Raw genomic sequence first — 22,856 nt, 5'->3', positions numbered from 1 at the left:
AGAATTCAGTGAGTGTATCAACTCCAATGTGTCCAGTATCTAATGATTGTAACCATTGTCCAGTGTGTCCAGGCCCAGTAAGTGTAACCAGAGCAATTACACTTACTGTATCTTCTCAGTGTATAGTTTAGAGGATCACACAGCCGACTTGACCACTCTTGACCATGCTTGCCGACATTTCAGTGGCCACCTTTGGGAGATCCTGCATTGGGAAGGCAGAACCACTAACGCGTTTCACCGCAAACTGTGTCATGAAATTCCCAGACTGCTTCCTTTATTACTCTCCTAGGAGGGTGGGATCTCCTGCACATTCAGAGAGAGTAATGAAGTGTGTTCAAGTGGTCCAGGTCACCTACATGCCAATCTCAGTAATAGTAGAGTTTATCTTTGTTATATTTAATGTGTTTTTCATCCTTTTTAGTTACAGTAGGGAAGGTGGCATGTCCGTGTGAGCAAACATGCGGGGGGAGTGAATGCACTTTGAATAGAATTTACTACCGGTTTGTGAAGTGGTTCATGTATGTAGTACTCCAGCGGGGAACAGTTAACTCCATTAACAATAGGTATGTCTGTCAGGCAAAATACTCTGTGTTTCATTGCCATTTGACGTTCATAGTAGTATTAATGATTAATTTCCTAACCACAGGATTACTTTACATAGTTATAACATCCTCATCCAACCTTTCATAGCGCCCATTATTAATAAGCCACTGATCACAAAATTATCTTAAGAAGAGAACAGACTACAGTATACAATTGCAGTGGGACGACCATACCTAATAAAAGCCTAAAGAAACATATGTGTCATGTTACATTTACAATTAGCAATGTTAGAATAACTTATGTGATTTTAGCGTCCATCCGACAGGAGGAACCGCAGCAGCACAGACGTTGAAGGTAGAGATGGGTGAAGTTGTTCGAGCTGATTCAGATCCGGACGCCAAGCTGCGATCGCTCGTTCCTGGCCGATGTTATGCAATTGCCCATGCGTCTGCATCGTAGTGGGCGTGCGTGAACTAGTCCGAGCGATCGGGAAGCAATCGCTCGCCCAGCATAGACAGCCCAGCTGAATGAGTGACGGGTCAAGCCGTTTGTGGGTGGTAACAGGGGCAGGCCACTGGAAACAGGGTAGTGGAGGTGCGAACGCAGGCGTGCCTGAGCGACTTAACGCCGTTTCAGAGGCGTGCATAATTAACAGGCAGCGTCATAGTACAGATCACCTGGTTGAATTATACACTGAAGTGCTCGCAGTGCTTGCGGTAGGGTACAGTCAACTGCAAGCGCTGCGGTCAGTTCTGATGGAACCTGATGTACTGATGGTTGTATATACTTCCTGGTGATGACGTTTGCTAGTGGGCGGCTAAAGACAGGCTGGTGGGCGTCTTTACACACAAAGTGATCGCACGCCAAGACATAGTGGGCGTGCTTATGCCTTGCCGTGCGATCGCCTGCCTTGACGTCATATGCTGGGAGCGAGCGTCTGCATCTAGCGAGCGGGTCTGAATCAGGCACTGAGGACCTCATTCAGAGCCGGTCGTTGCGGCCGCACGGTCGTACGCCACCGATGTTCGCTAAACTACGCATGCTAAAGTTCGCAATGCGCGTGCGCAAACTAGCTGCTACGATCAGAAATTTCTCTCTCCTTGAACACAGCCAGGTCGGTAGTTTGAGTGACAGATTGAGGCGTTTGTGGGTGGTAACAGGGGAAGGTGCTTGAAAACGGGGGAGAGGTGATCTGAACGCAGGCGTGCCTAATTATGCGAACAGTGTTTTATGGGAGTGCATAATTAACAAAGTAGTGTCATGGCACACGTGACATGGGTGGTTTGTACACTGACCTGATCGTAGTGCTTAAGAGAGGGTATGGTCAACCTTAAGCTCTACGACCAGTTCCGATGGTCTTGATTAATCCTTATATGCCCGGAGATGACGTGTAATGCGTAAGAGAAGGGGGCGTATTTTTTGTGTTACGGCCGCATCCTCCCCTTGGTCGGTCAGCTAACGATCCGATCTTAAGGACGCAACTTGCGAGGGAATCATTTGCATATCCGGCCCCTTTTCCCTTACGACCGTGCGGCCGCAACGACCGACTCTGAATGAGGTCCTGAGTCTCGAACTGGTTCATTTAATTGGTTTCAAAGTTTGAAGTTTCACACTAAGGCCCTCATTCAGAGCCGTACGCTCTGAGCAGAGCGCACGCTCTGAATGAGGGCCGGCCTCCATGAAAATGGAGCGTCCTCCTGGACGCTCGTATAGCTGTGGGTCACCACCCACAGGCTATACGAGCGTGCATTTTGATGGCCGTGATGGTCGTGACCATCGCGACCATCGAAACTGCGAGCTGGAGCCTGCGGTTGAGGTTTTCAACCGCAAGCTCCGGAGTGATTTTGGCTCTATCAGAGCCAAAATCACTCCCACTGACATCACTAGTGATGTCAGTGGGCCGGCTTCTGACGGGAGGCGTTCCCGTGGGAACGCCCCCGTCAGGGTGGCACGCCCCCGGCACGCCTACCAAAGGGGGCGTGCTGTCAAACAACATCGACAGCACGCCCCCTTTGATCAGACACAACGAGCGAAGGACTTTCCTTCGCTCGTCGCGTCTGGCGCATGCGCACGACGGAGCTCCCTCCTTCGTGCGCATGCTCAGTCCAGAACATCGACCCACTTGCGAGCGGACAGCCGCTCGCGAGTGGGTCTGAATCAGGCCCTAAATCCTCTCGATTTAACTACTGTATACAGGATTAATAAAGTTTGGGCCAAACTGTAGCAAAGTGACTGGCTTCAACCGTATCCAAGCTAGTTCCATAAAGTTTGGGCTGAAATGGCTACAGTGTGACGCATGTTTGTTTTACATTTTGAAATCGAGAAAATAATTGCTCAATTGCGTGAGCACCGGCACTAAAGGAAAAAAAAATCTACATTCAGTATATAAATTAGGGAGGTAGGACAGGAAAGGATTGGAAGCAACAGGGGCCACACTTACCAGTGACACAAAACCGGACATGGGCACTGACACCCAGCACCAGCCAGTTTCAATCAAGTAAGCAGGTTGTCAATGAGAAGACGACAATAATCTTTAGTGCATCAAACGGTCGCATGTCAGAAATGAATCAAGCTCCAAATAGAACCAACTTTCCCTGTAGCTGCAAATTTGTTACAAGAAAGTAGAACTCGAGACGCTGGATGTACCGGTGATCTTTAGCTTCTCAGCTGCGTTTATATATATTGAATAATGTTATCTACAAACGTAAGAAAGAAAGGAGGAAGGAAAGTTGGGCACAGCTGGGGACATCTAATGGAACAGAACAGCGATTTCAAATAGACTATTTTTTTGACCCCACAGACACGTATTTCTATTTCGGTCTCCACCCCGAGTGCTCCGCTCGCTCATTGTCACCGATTCGTCCTAATTTAGCGAACAGCGAGCAGTGAGCTCCAGTGCCGCTGATAAACACTCAGATTTGAGCTTTCGGGGAGAGGTAAAGGAAGCACAAAGCATAGATCTTAAAATCGAACGATGGCGTGCAGACAGGTTATTAATTTATTTGCAAAACACTGCAGATCCAAACAGCAATACGGGCAAGGTGACAGCTATTATGTTCTTCCTCAAGGGCTATTGTGTCTTGTTCCTAAGTAATCCTGTGTAGAGACAGCTTTTCATACACTACACAATGTCTGGGTGGATTCCTGTGGCGCTGGCAGAAATGCAGGGAGGTCTGACGGAGACCACACCAAACAGGACGTCCGCACACAGCCTACTATCAGGCACAGGTGCTGCCACAGCAGCACAGCACAGAACCAGGAACATGGGAGATAAGGCCACTACAGATGGAACAAGTTAAAGAGTCTCCGCATTCAGGCGCCGGCTGTATATTATCCGATATATAAATGTACAGATCCTATCCAACTAATTTCATCTTGATCTAGGAACGTACTGCGAGGGCGTAGAGTTTGACGCTAGATACCAGTCATTCATCCTCAGCAAACGCTCTCAGCGGGATTAAATGCCAGTCTACCTAATAATATGATTAATACCCGCAGTCTCCGCTGCCCAGATAAAAACACTGTCACAATAATTCATTGTCAGGATGCTGTGAGGAGTAATCCTGTTTGCAAAGCTGAAATAAAAAAGGGGATTTGGGTATGCAGAGACATATTCTGGTGGGTAATTATATTTATTTTAATTCTTAAATGAAAGGGTGATTTAGAAACCTGCAATTCCCTCTGTACTTCTCCACATTCCCATGCTGTTTGCAGTACACACGTCTTGGTAGCTGTGGCACACGACACGTGGCCTGCACGGCCATTTTGTGCTTACTGCGGAAACCAAAACAGATGTGGGGTTGCAGATACACTATTGGGTCTGTCCACTACTGCTGTATCTGTCCTGCACTGTACCAGGTCTCCTGCGTGCCTGAGGAGGACCTGGCACAAGCTGGCAGCAAATCAGAATGAATATCTGTCCTCGGGGCCCGATTCAGGGTAGTAGGTAAACTTAAAGGCAGGTGAATTGCGTACGTGCAGAACAAGTCCTGCGATTAAGCTCGCAGTGCCCGACAGCCGCAGCCTGGTTGGCAGGCTACGGCTGTTTGGGGTCGGGGAGGGGGTGGCGCCAGCCTGCGTTCCGGTACACAGGGGCACGTCGCGTTGATTCTCTGGGAGTGCCGTGGCCAGGCTCTGCGTCGGAAGACGCAGATATCCTGGCCTCGGCAATACAAGTAAGATGGCCGTTCTTAGTAGCGGACGGTCGCGATGGCGATGTGGTGCTGCAGGATCATACGCTGCACTCGCATCTGCAATGCTTCCAGGAAGCGTCCATTTCCTTCAGGTGCCTCCTGCAGTATTAGATTTACACACAGCTTCCACATCTGAAACAGGCCCTCTGCCTGCTGTCCTGAGATGGCAATAACAAAACAAAGGGGAGATTTATCAAAGCTTGGAGAGAGATAAAGTACCAACTAGTCAGCTCCCTGTCATTTATCAAACACAGGGCCTGATTCAGAGCCGGACACTCTGACAGAGCGCTCGCTCTGAATCAGGGCCGGCCTTCTTGTTTTTTTAGAGAGGCCTCCTGGCCGCTCACATAGCTGTGGGTGACCACCCACAGCTATAGCGAGCAGCCAGGAAGATGGTCGCGATGGTCAAGACCATCGCGACCATCGGGCTTGCGACGAGACCCTTGTGGTAGGATCTTGTTGCCGCAAGCCCCAAAGAGATTTTGGCCGAAATGATGTCAGTGGGGCCGGCCCCAAACGGAGGCGTTCACATGGCAATGCCTCCGTTTGGGTAGCCACTCCCCGGCCCGCCCACCAAAGGGGGCGTGCTATCACTCAACATCGACAGCACGCCCCCTTTGGTATGAGACCCAGAGCGACGGTTTGCCCGTCGCTATCCGGGTCTCGCGCATGCGCACGACGGAGCCGGCTCCGTCGTGCACATGCGCACTGGGCAAACATCGACCCGCTTGTGAGTGCATAGCGGGTCTGAATCGTGACAGTTACAAGCTGATTGGTTGGTACTAGGGTCCTGATTCAGAGGAGCTCACTCTGAATCAGGGCGGATTTTTTTTAACTCCGCCTCCTGGCCGCTCGCTAAGCTGTGGGTGACCACCGCGATGGTCGTGATTATCGCGACCTTCGGGCTTGCGACAAGACGCTTGTAGTAGGGTCTCGTCCACCACAAGCCCCAGTGAACTTCCTGCTCTAATAGAGCAGGAAGCTCAATACTGACATCACGTGTGATGTCAGTAGGGCTGCCCACAGGAACGCCTCCGTTTGTGCAGCCACCCCCCCGACCCGCCTACAAAACGGGGCGAGCTGTTGATCAACATCGACAGCCGTCCCGTTTTGCTGCGAGCCCCGAGCGAGTGAAGTTCTCTCTCGCTCCGGGGCTCACGCACGAGCAGTGCGCAGGCCGCGTGTGCGCACTGCCTGACCATCGACCTGCTTGCGAGTGGGTCTGAATCAGGCCCTAAGTTTTGATACCATTTCCCCCCAAGTGTTGCCGCGTTACAACCAACGCTGTGACACTTACTCAATAGGCTTCCCTATGTAAAAGAATGGGGAAGATATAGCTGGTGAAGGCAGCGTTCTGCCGGCAGTAACCCTTTGTTGCATGGTGCGAAGCAAGAATTCCTCTATTGCTGGCTAAATACCCGTTTTCAATAAATCAGGCCTCAACTTGTGTCGGGTCTCTCTGGGAATTTGCATTAAGTGACTCCGTGATGAGTGGTATTGAATCTAAGCAGTGAAAAACCGCCTGAAATCCATTTCTGCACAGAGCAATGCCTTTTATCTCTAAACATACCCAGAGATTGTTACAAGTTTGCGCAGAACTGAGTTTCCGTAAGTGTCCATTAGGGAATTGGTGCAATTAGGGAAAATACATGCTGGCGAGTGGTGCCAAGACAATAGGCATTAGCAAGATCCAGAGATGAACGCAATGTCAACGTCGGACGCAGTGGGGCGATTTTCTGCTACTGCCCATGCAGGCACACTGTGCATGAGCATCGATTGGTTAGCCATCGCGTTTGCAGAGAGGATTTATTCTTAAAGCGGGTGATCGGTAGTCAGCAATTGGGGGAGGTAACGATGGGGGCTGGAAAAATGCAGGCGTTGTTGTGCCCTAGTGAGCCTCTGCGAATCTGTACGCAGCTGGAGAGACCTAGGTGTAATAGGTGAGACACTCATTAGGAGATAGCATAGAATTGCTCAGAGGTTCCATGCGTTGTACGTAAGCGGCGGACGTGAGACGCCGACAGTGGGCATCTGTGCAAAGATGGCGACTGAGTCATTAGCATATTTCTGCGAGACCGCTGCGTACGGGATCTCAGCAGCGACGGGCACTGCGTGTATCTCCAGATCAGGTCATCAGTCTCCGCAGCCGGAAACTACCTCGTACAATCACCCTCCTTCCCCTCTTCCCGTGCACAGTGGACAGCACCGTATTACAAAAGACAACTACAGTATGATTACATAAATATAAATCACAAATGGAAGCTTGGAAGGTAAAAGTGCATGAAATCCATAGGCAACCAATAAATAGCATCTGAAATCACTTACAGTATACTCATGGCTGCTAAACACCAATACACATAGATCCCAACATGACCCTCTCCAGGAGGGACACAATGCTCTGGTCCTGGACTTCCCTGGTAATTTATGATTGGTGGCAGCTTCAGAGGTGGGGCTGCAGCACAGTCCAAAATTCAAATAGGTGATCACACCAACTGTCAGTGAGTCCCAGCCAGTGATGCTTGGCAGTGTGTGAAATGACAGTTGGTGGGACTCCCCTATTTGAATTTTAAACTGCGCTTCAGCCCCACCTCTTACCAGGGAAGTCCAGGACCAGAGCATTGTGTCCCTCCTGGAGAGGGTCATGTTGGGAGGTATGAATACGTCACCTCCTGCCTGTGCAGTACAGCAACGTATGGCACTTATCAGAGCATGAGGGGAAAGAATAGAGGCGGCCATTGTGAATGAGCTTTCTCCTCTTACCAAGCAGTAACCAATATATTTTCACCGTCCTCTGAAAAGTCCACAGGCTCCAATGGCATTAGCTACCAGGGCCAGGCTCCGGCATGCTTCATATTCCGGACCTTGGTAAATTTGCCTCTTAAGCAGCCCTCATAGAAACCTTTACGATAGAACATATCTGCTGCAATTCCCTGTACATATATCTAGGTGGTATACTTTTGGGTACTCCCTGAAAATGGATGTGCCCAATTTATCATGAATAGCGGCAGTACAAGTGCCGCCGTTGTCCTTCGATTAATAGTTTACGCAGTAAAAAAAAAATGCTTTATTATTAACAAACTTTAAGCTGGAAGTCTGACTATCCAGTTCTAGTGCGCATGTGGAAGCCGCAAAGTAGTCTTACCTGGCGTCGGCCAATGATGCCCCGGGGATTTTATTTCTGCAAATATAAAAAAAAAAGAAAAGAGTTTTTATCGCTGCAATGATAAACAAAATCTTAATATACCGTACAAGTTGTCATGGTAATTATCACCTCAGGTATCTAAAAATATGGAAGCTCCAAAGACATAAAAAACACCACACAAAACAAATCTAAAGTAGATAATATCAAATAATCCGGCAGCGGAGGACGAGACAAACAATATTAGCGAAGCAGACAAACACACGGAGATAATCTTGCTAATTGTTTCTCTGAGAAGTAGAAAACCAGCAAGTGCCTCATACAGGAGGCTCTGATAAGCGTCGTCGAGGCACACACCTGCTGTCTGCGCTAAACAGGGCATACCTCGCATCTTTCTGACCTAAATCGGGCCAGTTGTGAGGCTTGAGGTAAGTTTGCCGGCTTTCACCGGCGAATGCTTGTAATGCGTTGGCATAGGGAGGTCTATTTAACAAATAATGCTGTGATACCGGTCATGTTATCGATCGCCATATCAGACGCTTGTATGGGACCAGGGACCTCATTCAGAGTGTCTCGCAAACGGATGCTCGCTCGCATCCAGCGTATGCAAATTTTTCAAAGTGATGCCATGGGAAGTGATCGCTCGCCAAGGCATAAGCACACCCACTTTGGCTGTGCGAGCGATCGCCCTGTGTATGCTGACACCCATTAGCCTATGTTGAGATGCCCACTTGCGCACGTCATCTCCAGGAAGTGTATTAAAAACATTGGTACATCGAGCACCATCGGTAGCGATCGCAGCGCTTGTGGTTGCCTTACCCTGCCGCAAGCACTGCGAGGACTTCAGTGTAAAAAAACAAGCATGTGACGTGTACTATGACGCTGCCTGTTAATTATGCACGCCTTAAAAACGGCATTGAAACACTCAGGCACGCCTGCTTCCCCGTTATTAGTGTCCTGCCCCTGTTACCAGCCACAAACGGCCTCTCCTGTCACTCATTTGACTGGGCTGTCTTTGCTGGGCGAGCGAGCTGGCTGCGCTCGCACAGAGTAGTTTGCGCGCACGCAGAACAAAGCGTGCGCGTTCGCAAACCCTCGGGCCACTTGCGAGCGCACAGCGTTTGCGAGAGACTCTGAATGAGGTCCCAGGTACACGCGCTTCATACTGCAGAATGATTATCTGACTGGCCAACGGAACACAGAAGCAATAATATTCGGAGTTCACATATTATAAAACGATGACTTCTGCCCCTACGTCTGGGATTGGTGGTGCGGCTCTGTGTATAGCAGACCTTTGGCCACTGTCTATACATTCAGCGTCATCTGTTCTCATATTATATAGGTCACATTTAGAGAAGCTTTTTTTTTTTCCCCGCAAAGACTAATCCATATTGGTAAACCTGCTTCAACACAATGTAATCTCATCAAGGATACTTAAGATAACAGACCACTGTGTCTCATTCAATCACAGAGACAGACACTGAATGCATTCTACTAACACATTACTTATTTTAGAAACATTTATACGGCTTAGAGTGATTCTGGATGAAACGAGGGTACTCTCAGGTCTGAGAATTGCTATTTGCTATGTCACTGCGTTGATAAACGAGCCAGGATTCTAGCAATTTGCATAATATATAATAATTTGTCTGCTTGGAAAACTATTGCACTGGAGTCTTTGGCTCAAATGTAATTTTATTGGAGCCAGCAGTTTTGCAATTAGATCTGTTTTTTAATAAATGCGTCTATGCAGAGAAATGCGTTACTCGGTACAAAGTGATATGTTTTACTAAGCCTTTATAAATGACATATGAAAAGCTCTTATTTTCCCCCCGCAACTAACTGTACTCCACAATTCTAAATGCTAAAGTATATAGTGTGCACTGCAAGGTATAATTTTCTTCCATCTGACCTCTCCCCTCTGGGCAGAAATACTCCTGCCTCTCCACAGTCAGCATTTGTGGCAGAGAAATGACTCAAAATCAACATATCAAAAGCTTTTTCTATACCGTAACGCCCAATCGCATCAAATCCATAAAATAATTAAGTGACCGCGCCAGGCGTGTTGTATACCCTATCCTGACTGAATGGCGGTCACAGGTCAGTGATACAGCAGGTGAAGTTTTTCATCTCTCTACTCTTCAGGATCAAAAAGTTTTTTTTTTGTTCTCAAAAGACTGCATGTCTGGACTCACATCCAAGCTCTCTGTATTTTTAGCCATCCCTTACCATGCTCACACAGTACAATGTTACAAGTGACTACTAAAGAAAGAAATTTGTGATTAAACTATTCACGAGAGAGCTTCCATATTTCTAAACACGAGCTTCATCGTGAACATCGGAGAACATTAATGCAAATTAATGTTTTGTAAAAAAAAGGAATACCAATCAAGGGAATGTTAAAAGAATATTTCAAAGACCTTTAAGTGGTTGCTATGAATTCCGCCACTGCTACCCTCTAGCTTCATACCAGGGGGGGCCATGGCTAGATGTGGAGGAGATCCCGTAGCCTCACATCCTGCCACATACACTCAAATAACTCCCCACCACAGGTTTAGCGGCTAAGACATTTTTACAAGATATAAGTCTTGGGGGTCTATTTACTAAGCAGTGTTAGGAGACAGAGTGAAAAGTGATAAGGTGCCAGCCAATCAGCTCCCAACTGTCATCTCACAGGCTGTGTTTGAAAAATGACAGTTGGGAGCTGATTGGCTGGCACCTTATCACTTTTCACTCAGGGCCTGATTCAGAGCCGCTCGTAAGCGGCCGCTCGTTCGTTCCTACCGATGTTCGCACAACTGCACATGCGTACTGATTTTAATACGCATGCGCGAACCAGTCAGTGCGGCCAAAAATCGTGTGCTCGCTAAATAGCGAATGCCTGCTATTTTGAGTGACAGAATGAGGCGTATGTGGGTGGTAACGGGGGAAGGTGCTTGAAAACGGGGAGTGGAGATCCGAACGCAGGCATGCTTAAAGGTCAAAACGGGCGTTTTAATGGTGTGCATAATTAACAAAGCAGCGTCATCGACCACGTCACTTGGTTGTTTTATAGTCAGAACTGCTCGCATGATTGTGGTAGGAAAAACCAACCACAAGAATAGCGAGAAGTTCAGACGCCTTTCGATGTACTCGATTAATCTAATAAATAGCGGACATGACGTAGGATGCGAGCGGCCAGGGGGCGTTTTTTTCAAAATTACGTTCGCATGTTTTGTTCGCTCGTTCAGACATAGAGGTGTGAACAGACCGCAAAGAGCGAACGGTTCATTTAAATAGCCAGCCCCTTTTTCTGAACGAGCGAGCGCAAATAGCGTCCGGCTCTGAATCAGGCCCTCTGTCTCCTAACACTGCTTAGTAAATAGACCCCTTAATCTCATTGCTAATGTAACAAAATGAGAATTAACGGGTACCCTGGATACTGGTGCTAGCACTGCGTGCAGCTGCTGTACGTAATTCAGGTGCTGACCTGCGTAAAACTGCTATGTTTTTGAAGGGGGACGGCCTGTCAAATATGTATTTTAGATATTTACTAATCGAGCTCCTCCTATCCAGGGCAGATCTACCATGGGCACATCTCATGCAGAGCACACATTTACACGTATATGTTTATATGTATGTTTACGTGCAATTTACACTTTATTTGATGCGTAACCAACCTAAAAGAATGTCATGAACAGAACAGGCATTGCTATGGTATAAAAGTAATAAAAAAAACCCAGCTTCCAATACCGCTGCAAATCCTTCGCCAGCAAAAGTCGATAATCGTCAACACTGGGCCTGATTCATTACCGATCGCAACTGCGTTTACGCACGCAATCTGCGCATGCATCGCAGTGTGCGAACCGGCCACTGCGATCAGGACTGCAAACACGGTGACTACGCAGACCCATCGCAGAGTGTTTCACAGGAAGTGCCGTTTATGGTAGGTGACGGGGGGTGGTCGGGGAAACGCAGGCGTGCCAGTGCATTTGAGCGCTGTTGCATGGGCGTGCATAAATTATACACTGCGATGTCATACGCCGCTTGAGGACTCATAGCGTGGGATGAAGTTAGCCATTCCTGAGTAAGGTCAGAGCTTGTGTAAGTGTGCGTGAGGCTGCGATGGTCCCCGGTGTTACCGATGGTTTCGCAGTCTTGCTAAACATTATGGATGTGTGTAAGGTAAGGCGGGCATCCTTATGTAGTGCTGCTATGGTATAGGGATAGCAATGGATTAGCATATCATAGCAGTGAGACTGCGTGTGTAATCGCTATTGCAATCGCAGCTGCAAACCGTAATGAATCAGGTCCTCTGTCAGCAATTTGCAGTGAATAGTTGTGTCAGATTTTAGGAGGTTTTTAAAAACAGATATGTATAGATATATATATATATATATATATACACACACACATTATTTACACACTACTGTGATTATGGACTACAGTGACCAATATCCTGTCCGTCTGTCCCTGAATCTTTTCATTCTTTGAAGTGTGGCGAAAACTAAACACGACTCTTTGCGCCCATCATATATTGGCTATGGGAAAATAACATTAGCGCAAAAGGTCCTATTAAGGATAAAACGGTTTCCAGTACCAACTTGTCAAGATGAAACATTGATCACGTGTGAAAATGGGGAATTAAATGGGCACAAAAGAGTTTAATTTGTTTTTACATTGGACAGTATTGTGCTGACAAGTGGAAGGATTACTGGAGTATATCGAATAACAGCATGATGTAAGATGTGAGTAAAAATCCCAGGTGGTGAACACTATGTACAGCTGTAGTATATGTCACACTTACCTGCCCCCTCCCCCCCCCCCCCCAGTGATATCAGAGGGCAGGGACGGGAAGAGCTGGCTCTGGCATTCTTTGAGAGCATGCATGGGAAAAGGGGTGTGACCAGAATCACTGGGGTGTGGTCTCCTGGCACGCCCTGCCTGAGCATGGGGCAGAGCAGACACCGGGAGGCAGAGCTGCTCGGACCAGCCCATCAGATCATCGGCTATTTTCAGGGGCGTTTTAACAAATGTGGGGGCCCATGTGGGTCAGACCACCATCAGGCGGCAGGGCCCCACCCCATGCCATGTGCCAGCAAATGTCCGTACAGCAGAACCCCTAAGATAGTGCCCACCGTCTGCGCCACCATCTTTCCATTGATATTCAGAGAGATAGCGCATGCGCAGTAGAGAGCAAAGACTCTTTCTACAGTGCCAGAGTCTTTGCTTTCTGCTGTGCTGGTGCCATCTTTGTGAATACATAATGGCAAAATGGAGCTGCCAGGTGCATTTACAGGGGGTTCTGCTGCACGGACTATCTCATGGGTGTGCGGCGCAGGGTCCCCATGTATTCAGGTGCCCGTATGTGCCACACACCCTGCACCTGTTCTAGTTATGCCACTGGCTCTTCTGCTGTTTGCCAGAAGTGCCAGATGGCCATGCCAGTGGTATGGAGTAGTGGATCACTCATTACTGCGCCACTCACCCTCTTTACAATTCTGCATCCTATAACAGGAGGAGCCAGAATGAAACAAATCCGTGCATACTGCATCATCGAGACCACAGACCGTCCATGACTCTGGGGAAATGGGGGATCCAGCATGCTGGCCTTCTCTCTCAGGAGTCTGGGAGCATTCCCGGAAATTCGGGAGCCTCCTGGACATTCCAGGAGAGCAGCCAAGTACGTTACATATGGATTGCTCACGGTGTCTGTATGTTCTCAAAAAAAAAATACATGCCCAGAAACTAAGCGATCCAGGAAATAGATTACAATCTCATCGGTTTGTTTGTTCACACAACATTTTGATTACGCCACTAAAATAGGTAGATTACCTACTACACGTCAGCTCTGTATTTTGAATAAATGTAATTGATAAATGTAATTGATATTTGCTTATGCTGCTCGTTTTGTGATAAATTGCGTCGGAGAAAAGTAGCGGAAAAAACGGACATTTTATGACCGCCTCGAAGATTTATTGGGGTTTGTGTGAAATTTTACGGCCGGTATGGCTCATTCACTAACGTGGAAGATATATTTTTAATGGGGCCCTTTTGAATCCACTGCCATGTGATACATTTCCAAGCCATCTTTTGATTTGTTTCTGTGACTTGCTTCTAGAGGAATGCTCGGAGAGCTGGCAGCCTGGAAGACATACGTGTCAAAATACGGGTGCAGGCGCTTCAGGAGAAAACAAGACAAGGAGACATTAATGGAGTCATCATGGATCAAACCTTCTTCCCACCGTTTTCCTTTCACGGTTTAATATTGGGAGGACAGTTCTGATGTGAATTGATCTTGGCTCTCAGCAGAAGAATGATCCGCCCACTGGGAAAGGTCGCAATGGAAGCTCCCAATGTGCCAGGCAGAAGGGGCCGAGGCCCACCTTTATCAGATGACTCATTGCAGAAATATTCATCGATGGAATTTACAAGTCTCTAAAAGCAAAAACATGGGCCAGAGGCACGTTGACTCCATAAAGCTAAATAACTCTTCCGACCAGGAGACACATAGCAAGATATTGTCCCCCTTCTACTGCACAAGGGTGCAAAAACCCATGTATTCAAGGTGCCTTGCAGGAGAGGTGTGCCCACCTCATCTACAAATACCCACCTACAGTACTTTCCCTATCCTGCCTCATGGAGATCCAAGAAGGTCCAGGGGGCAGGGACGTGGCACTATGATGTCACTGTAGAAATTCCGAGCATTACATTACGTTGGTTGGGGCTGTGGTCATATGATTCAAACCGCATCACCTCATTACTCCCCAGCCCATTTCACTGGAGAAATGGCGGGAAACGGGAGGGTTACCACAGAAATTCCGTGACAATAGGGAAATATGCTTCTTTGTGCCCAAAAGTTGCTGCACCCACCCTCTGCACCTCTGGTTCTGAAGGATCAAGTCCTGATCCAATGGGAATGGACTTGATCACTAAGAAAGACAAAACCAGGTCAGCCAGCCCCAAGCACCTATATGTGGGATCATCAAACCTCATAATAAGCTTCCAAATGGTCCCTCTGTTCGATTTAATTACATTTTAAAGGAAGGCGCTGAAAGACAGAACACCTACAGTATTTTTGAGAACAGAAATACAACCCCCGTCCATATGGCTATAACTTAAGTATCACCTGCGCTTAGTCTGGTTTGGCCTCGTTGCAAGAACCTCTTATTAAGATGCGATTGTTGAACCATTGAGGCTTACAGACATGGCTAAAGCGATTAGAGTATTCACTCCAGCACTTTACCCCCCCCCCCCCCCCCCCCGGCTGCCATCCAAACATGATAATCATCTACTTTGTTAATGAAATTCATGAGGATTCGCAAACAGAAGAAGAAAACAACCTGGAAGAGGGAGAGATGGGGAAGGAGGGGTGGGGGGGCGTCAGATGGCCGAGATTTGCATACTAACGAAGATGATGAGGTGGGGAACAAATCTTGGGAGTTGTCCAAATGCAAAAAAAAATTACAAAGTGCAGATGATTAAGTAGGAAATACAAGCGGCAGAATATATTTCATGACCCAGTGACATCTTCCATCCAGACTGACGGCTACTAATTGAATTGCTCCTTGAAGTGTACTGCAGTTAGCGGGCGGACAAAAGAGAGGCGGAGATATCCTTCATGTCTTATCTTACTTTGAGACAACACAGCTCCGGCTTTTATGATGAGGTATGAGGGAATACATGCAAATTCTTGGATCCTTTTTTCGGCATGGCAACCGCTTTGTAAAACAATTAAATTAAAAAAAAAAAAAAAAAGATATAAAAAGAAAAAAAAAAAGTTCTTTGGACAATGTTTGAGCGTTAGAGACAGTGAAACTGGGTTCAGCCAAGATCCTCGCAGCCACGCTCCAGCTTGATCTGACGTTAAATGAGAGCTGCGTAGATGAGATAAGAGGTTGATGGACTTACAGGCTGGAGGAGGCACAGGAGAAATCTGACAATGTACTCGCACATTGAGAGAGATGAATGATCCAAACATGTTCAGATAGACAACAGCCAATTAATTATAAGCAACAAAGCGTTACCGGGAACTAGGGAGACCTCGACGGAGGAGACTTTAAAACGGCAGTAAAACTGAAGCACAATTTCGTCCCCAAAAAGCACCTTTTAACCTTTTCATTGCCAGCGGGTCCATGTCAAATTTGCTCCTCGGAAGGCCGAACCACTGTTTGCATTTTGGCGCTGGAAGTTTTTGAATTTAATTTTTTCCCTCATCGTAAAAGTAAATTTTATATTTTTCTTTTGGGATAGATGAGCAAGCCTCACTCATTGACTATATTTAAATCATCATTTGCTTTAGAAACCAATGAGACGTAGGCTTTCATTATTGAACTTGCAATAGACTAAAAAACTGATTGCCGATTGGCTGTTGGGCTACAGAGCAAATTTAGCATCTAAAAGCAATGTTAGGGTCATTAAGCCATGTTGGTAAATTCGAGGCAGCCAAGAACTCGGCAGGGAGGAGACCAAGCCCTTTTGGGTGCAGTTTGCAGGACCTGTGCATTGCTATGGAGCGTGCTTAGCGGAGCGTGGCAGTGCCATTTTGGAGGAAATGGTTACACCTCATTGCCAATTTTCGGGCCCCTAGAAAGACCCAGGCAATTAGTAACTGCCCCAACCCTCTTTCAGCGCCCCTGTTGGTGCTTACTGAAGTGTGGTTTAGGGTAACTGCAGTTTCTGCAATCTTTTTGTTTTGTTTGTGGCGGTTTTAAAAAGTGCCACGTTACGCATGGGTGTCCACAGTTTTTACATGGAAGGAATGCAAAGCACTAAATTTGGAGGTGTGTGGCCATCCACACGGAAAAAAAAAAGGGGGTGTTTTTTTTGTTTTTTTCAAAATTGTATGAGGTATCATGCCTCTTAATACTTAAAATAAATGTCTAAGGAAAACATTGTGTTTAAACAAATATATATATATATATATATATAAAAGATGCTTAGCATTACAAAATTTTTTGTTTTTACTTTTTGTCCTGCCGTGGAGCACTTATAACAGCTACAGTAAGCTTATTTTTATTTAAACATAAAATTTAACATGGACACTCCCCTGAGCCATTACCACCACCATTCCCTAGAAATGGCTTGGAAGCAATTTGACCCTTTATAGTACAAAAAGCATCAGGCCCCGCGCACCTAGAGATAACAAGCCCTGTGCCAAGCGCCTCGGCACCAGCGGTATCTATATATCAATAGCAGAAGGACGACTCTTATGAGTGACGTATTTCTATGATGCCGTTGTCTGAGCAGAACCAAATTAAAGGTCTTGGACTGTAGATTAGCAGGAAAATATTGGCTTTGTAATTGGTTGCTTCGTTTCAGAGCTATGTGGGAAGACGTCCGCCGGCCATTTACAAGGCATCACCATTGTGCTCTGGAAAATGTGACAGGCTGGGTGGTCTGGAAACTGTCAATTGCTGAACTCTCCCTGTGCACCTGCTGGGTGACCTGGAACACGTGACATGCTGGGTGGAAACTATGAGTGTTATTTGCAGACACATATATCAGCGCGTCTTGCGGGGAACCTACTGCTGTGTTATTTCATTATTCACTTCTCCACGCATTGTTTATACCAAACATGCCTAGAGGCCGGCCTCGTGGACGTCGATGTGGCGGAACCCTTATAGGTCGCCCAGAGCACGCAGTCCAAACATCTTACAGTCAAGTATATTATCATCACAACCAACATATAACAAGATGAACTGACACGCCGCTTGCATTGGACATGACATATTCGCCACGATACTACTCTTTGTGTCCTATGGACTTGCAATGTGTGACCTGTGGTGCCCTACCCTTCTTGGTAGAGGAGATGAACGCCCATTTTTCAGACTGCTGTCTCAATGTAGTTGTTACACCATATTTAGCAGAACTCTTTATGAAAAATGCTCCCCAAATTACTGACTCATTATCTCCGTAATATCCTCAGTAACTACTATCCTCCATAATTAAGGGCGGTTACCGCCGGGATTCCCTAGTACTCGATTACTCTATCACAGTTGTGTTCGCTGCTCATTTAAGTGGACAGGGTTAATTGAACCCTGTGAAGCGCGCAGACAATGCAGCATTGTCTTGGGTCTACAATCCGTGCACTGGTCACCTGGAAAGCTCAGGTATATTATTGCCATTGCCTTCACAAGGTTCATTGACTCCTATTCAAAGCAACGCCAAAGCTTCATTTACCTACCAAATCGACTTTATCACAATATTCAGCCCTTAAGGCTCATACCCAGGGACTTTTCAGGTGCTTGGAAAGAATCTGTCTGTACGAGCCCTTAATCAGGCACTGAATATCAGAGTCAGCAGGATGAATGCAGATATGAGGATTGCCTGGAAGGACGCACATTACACTTCACGTTGTATTATAGATCTATACATATCCAAAGCGAATCTCTTAATCCTTAGTGGTCTCTCCCTCTGCTGGGAAATCATAGCTTGATATTACAATCCAATACTGTACGTGATGTATATGGCATCGGGACCCCGTTCTCACTGAGCCAGCACTATACCGGGATCCACACATGATGTCTCGTTACATATGGAGAGATATGCAGAGCTGCATCTTAATGAGAGAAATAATGGTCATATTTTAGAGACTGGATTTATTTTTTGTTACTAAAAACAAAATATTTATGATATGGAGATAGGGAGAATGGTTATATAGTCTTATTATAATATCAGGATACTCCCCAACCCAGCCACTGCAAGGAAAGCCCCCCCCCCCTCCGTAAGAGGAATATATAGCCAGGGACGGCACTATTCATTCCGAAGGAAAGGTTTAACAAGCACGCCCACACAACTACGCACAGCGTGAGACATATTCACCGGCATCATTGCATAGGGAGAGCGCACGCTCTCCATCTGAACCTCTTATTATCGCAGATAGCAGCTATCAGTGTCCATGTTTACCGTGATATAGAGAGGAATGCAGGCACCAGCAATCGCCCGTCTGGATTGTGCCTATTCAGCTTCAAAGGGGAACAAAACACCCCAAAAAATGATTGCTCATTATAAGACACAATGCAGCAGGCATGTACAGCATTCGTACACTTCTTAATGATCGTGAGCTGTCTCCAGTGCTACAATTCTACTCATTGCTGTCTGCAATCCTAACCCCCTCAAAGTGGGTGATAGTGCTGGACTTATTCAGAGATGGTTGGTAATGCAGCTGGGTTTGCAGTCGCTCTAGCAATAGCAGTTGCAGGCAGGGGCCGAAATACAGTTGGCAATGGAAGGCAGTCATCGCCCCCCCCCCCCCCTCCCCGGCCGCCCACTTGTATTCTATAAGTTGGTGGCTGCGGGGGAAGGGGGATTGACTTGCCCACTCTTCCCGGGCGGCCGGGAGCGTAGGCCGTTCCAGGAGAGTAGGCAAGTATGGTCTGGGTGCTGCTGTAGTGTTGGCAGTGAATGCAGGGGGATGACAGTGTGTGTCTTCATGAATGCAGGAGGAGAGGGTGCGTGTCTGAGTGCATCTTGGTTCTTAGTAGTGAATGCAGGGGGTGAAGAGTGTATTTCTGGGTGTTCCTGGAGTGTTGGAAGTGAATACAGGGAAGGAGAGTATGTGTCTGGGTGCTGCTGGGGAGTTGGAATTGAATGCAGAGGAGAGGGTGTGTGTCTGGGTTTTGCTGGCGTGTTGGCAGTGAATGCAGGGGATGAGAGTGTGTGACTGGGTGCTGCTGAGGTTTTGGCAGTGAATGTGGTTTAGGAGGAAGAGTGTGTGTGAGTGCTGCTGGGCCTTGGTAGTGAATGCAAGCATGGGGGGGGCAGCAAGAACTATCTGGGCTCCGGCATTGAACCTGCGCCCCTGGTTCTAGGAATATGCAAATGCTAATCTCAGCCTTTATTTTGTGCTCAACAGTGCAATGGGGTGTATGAGTGCTGAGAAGCTCACTTTCAGGCTGCGTGGTTGGTGCACACCAACATCGACGCAACATCGGTCGCACTATTGACATTTGCAGTATCCTAAGGTCTACTCTAGCTACTCTCCTCTAATCCAGCTAAACCTGGCCTCTGAAGCTGGGGATTTGGGATTGAGAATGTAGCAGAGCTCCCAGACACGCGGTGACGCTCCCACCATAACATGCCCCATGAAACTGCCCCTTTTTGCCATTGCATTAGGTCACCTACCAGTCTGAAATGCCCGGGGATTGCAAACCCCTTAAGTGTTGCCGTACACAATTGCGAATAGCATAGGACACTTGGGTTCGCCTGTATGCAGAGTACGGGATTTCTGGACTTTTTGTGACAGCACAATTGCAAAACATCGCTCAACTGCGCAAACACCAGCACTATGGCCCTGATTCAGAGCTGGACACACTGACAGAGCGCTCGCTCTGAATCAGGGCGTCTTTTTTTTTTTATGGAGCGGCCTCCTGGCCGCTCGCATTGCTGTGGGTTGCCACCCACAGCTAATGCGAGCGGCCAGGATGATGGTCGCGATGGTCAAGCCTTGCGACGAGACCCTTGTGGTAGGCTCAAACATAGCAGAAAGCTCTCCCACTGACATCACTTGTGATGTCAGTGGGGCCTCCCCCAAACGGTAGGCGTTCCCATGGGAACACCTCCGTCTGGGCAGCCACCCCCCCCCGACTCCCCCACCAAAGGGGGCGTGCTGTCACTCAACATCGACAGCACGCCCCCTTTGGTGCGAGACCCGGAGCGACTGATTGCCTGTCGCTATACGGGTCTCGTGCATGCACACGACGGAGCCAGCTCCGTCGTGCGCATGCGCTCTGGGCCACCATCAACACGGTAGCGAGCGTTCAACGCTTGCGACCGGGTCTGAACCAGACCCTATGTCCATTACTGAATCAAGCCCTGACTATTATTTTGTAGGGGGATATGTAAACAGGAAGATGAAAATCACATTTTGCTTCAGAAGGGGGTAACTGTTGGGCAACCCCTGCTTACTGAACACTGGGCCTGATTCAGACCCCGCTCGCGAGCGCACAGCACTCGCAAGCAGGTCTATGGTCCCTCACTGCGCATGCCGGAGCCGGCGTGCGCATGCGCGAGACCCGGCCAGCGACGGGCGCTCCGTCACTACGGGTCTCGCTCCAAAACAGGGCGGCTGTCGATTTTGATTGACAGCTCGCCCTGTTTTGGAGGTGGGCAGGGGGGGCGGCCTCAGTAGTGAGCTTCCGGCTCTATTAGAACCGGAAGCTCACTGGGGCTTGCGATGGACGAGACCCTACCACAAGGGTCTCGACGCAAGCCCGATGGTCGCGACCATCGCCTGGCCGCTCGCAAAAGTTGTGGATGGCCACCCACAGCTTAGCGAGCAGCCAGGAGGCCGGCTCACAAGAAAAAAAAATGCCACTCTGAAAGAGCGTCTGGATCTGAATCATGCCCACTGTCCCTCACTCCAAAGCCGAACCACCAGTGTAGCGGAAATGGAAGCAGCCATGGCATCTGCAGCTAGGGGGGTCAAAGACATTATAAATTTTGTATTTTTACACCTTTGGGTGGTACAAAAATACATCCCATATATCCCAATTTAGGCAACACAGGACGCTGTATGCCTCTGCCACTAGTCCAAGGAGCAATTCATTAATGTTTGGGGAGGAGTAGGGGGCAGCCTGGTGTCTGCATGCCCATGGTTCCTTTACGATTTGGACGTTAATCATATTGCCACGGACACACGCCCTGTCCCGATTCACAGGGATAAAACGTTGGGGGGCATGTCCTCAAATGCCTAATTACTACCCTGCCCCACAACAAAAAACTCTCTGATCAGTCTGCTGATTTTGCCAACAAAAGCGAGAAAACCTGTCACTCTCTCTTCCATAGAGGTCTGGCTCCTTGTTTTTGGTAACCAGCAGATACGGGGTGTTTGTCAGTAGCGGATTTACTGCTAGGCAACATATGCGGCCGCTTAGGGCCCGGCAGGTCCCAGGGACCTGCCGGCAGGGCTGTATGAAGGCTTGTTATATAGTTCCGTGCGGTCACGGCCGGCTGACTGTCAGCAGCAGCTCATGATTGATTGGACAGCTGCCGCCGTGTGCCGCTCGGTCTGTCTCACTAAGGGGTCTATTTACTAAGCAGCGTTTGTAGCCAGTGGGTTAAATAGTTAATTTCTACATAGGCATATAAGTTACAAACACATACATACCCTTGCTAGGCCTCTTGAGGTTTGAAATCAGATTGTCTTAATCAGGGGCGGATTGGCCGTTAAAGTCATCGGGACATTTCCCGGGAGGCCGACCGGGCTGTGGGGCCGCTTGTGGCCCCGCCCCCAGCAGAGCATCACTCCCCCATTCTTTATGGCATGCACTGGCAGCCCACCAGTGCCTGTCAGCGGCCCGCAGCTCAGACGAGAAGAAGCTGTCCTCGAGCGAGAGTACAAGAGCACACCTCCTGTCACCATTCCCCACCCAGACAGAACTGCACCACACAGAGTGAGTGACACACACGAAGAGGAATCAGATGCATAGAACGATCAGTGCCCCAGGGGTAAGTCAAGCAATTTGTTTGATCTGAGTGTGATCTGCGGTCCACTGTTGACTACTGTGTGGTCCAGGTGTGCACTGGCACTCAACACTTTGATAAGCACCCGGCAGCAGGACAAGCCCAGCACATGGCCCCAACACCCGGTGGCAGGCTGGCCCCAGCACACTGCCCTGACACCTGGTGGCATTGACAAGCGGTTGCTTCCCCTGCACGCGGCACTACAGGGACAAACAGCCGCTTCTCCAGTACTCAGCAGCAGGACGGACATGCCACACGGCCCGCTTGAAGCGGCAGGACGGCCCTGCCAGGAGGTAGTCCCCAACACCTGGTGGCAGGAATGCCACGGCACCAGGCGGGAGGTAGGTCCCGGAAACAAAAGTACATTTTGGCTGTTTGGTACTGTGGGGGTTGGGGCAGGGCAACTGCTACTTCTTTAAGCTACCCTTTTATCTACCCTTGCCACTGCCTGCCCCTAAAATCCTCCTTGCCTCCCCCCCAGTACTGCCCCAGCTATTCACCAATGCGCCCTCCCTACCACCAGTACTGCCTGCCCC

The 22,856-nt window shown here is 48.3% G+C and overlaps 1 protein-coding gene across 3 annotated transcripts in view; it reads right to left on the bottom strand.

Annotated features, from left to right (window-relative positions):
* Positions 1 to 22,856, bottom strand: part of CHST8 (carbohydrate sulfotransferase 8) — a 446,833-nt gene that overhangs the window by 121,270 nt on the left and 302,707 nt on the right. For 2 of the 3 annotated variants that reach the window (XM_088451136.1, XM_088451137.1), the window contains exon 3: positions 7,879 to 7,914. The exons of the other annotated variant lie outside the window; for it this stretch is intronic. In XM_088451136.1, the coding sequence (XP_088307262.1) occupies positions 7,879 to 7,914 (36 nt within the window). The remainder of the gene's footprint in view (positions 1 to 7,878; positions 7,915 to 22,856) is intronic. 3 annotated transcript variants of the gene reach the window in all.

Source organism: Taudactylus pleione, unplaced genomic scaffold (genome assembly GCF_031769625.1).
Source record: "Taudactylus pleione unplaced genomic scaffold, aTauple2 ptg000537l, whole genome shotgun sequence".
Classification (NCBI taxonomy): Eukaryota; Metazoa; Chordata; class Amphibia; order Anura; family Myobatrachidae; genus Taudactylus; species Taudactylus pleione.
This window is presented reverse-complemented; position numbering and strand designations above follow the sequence as displayed.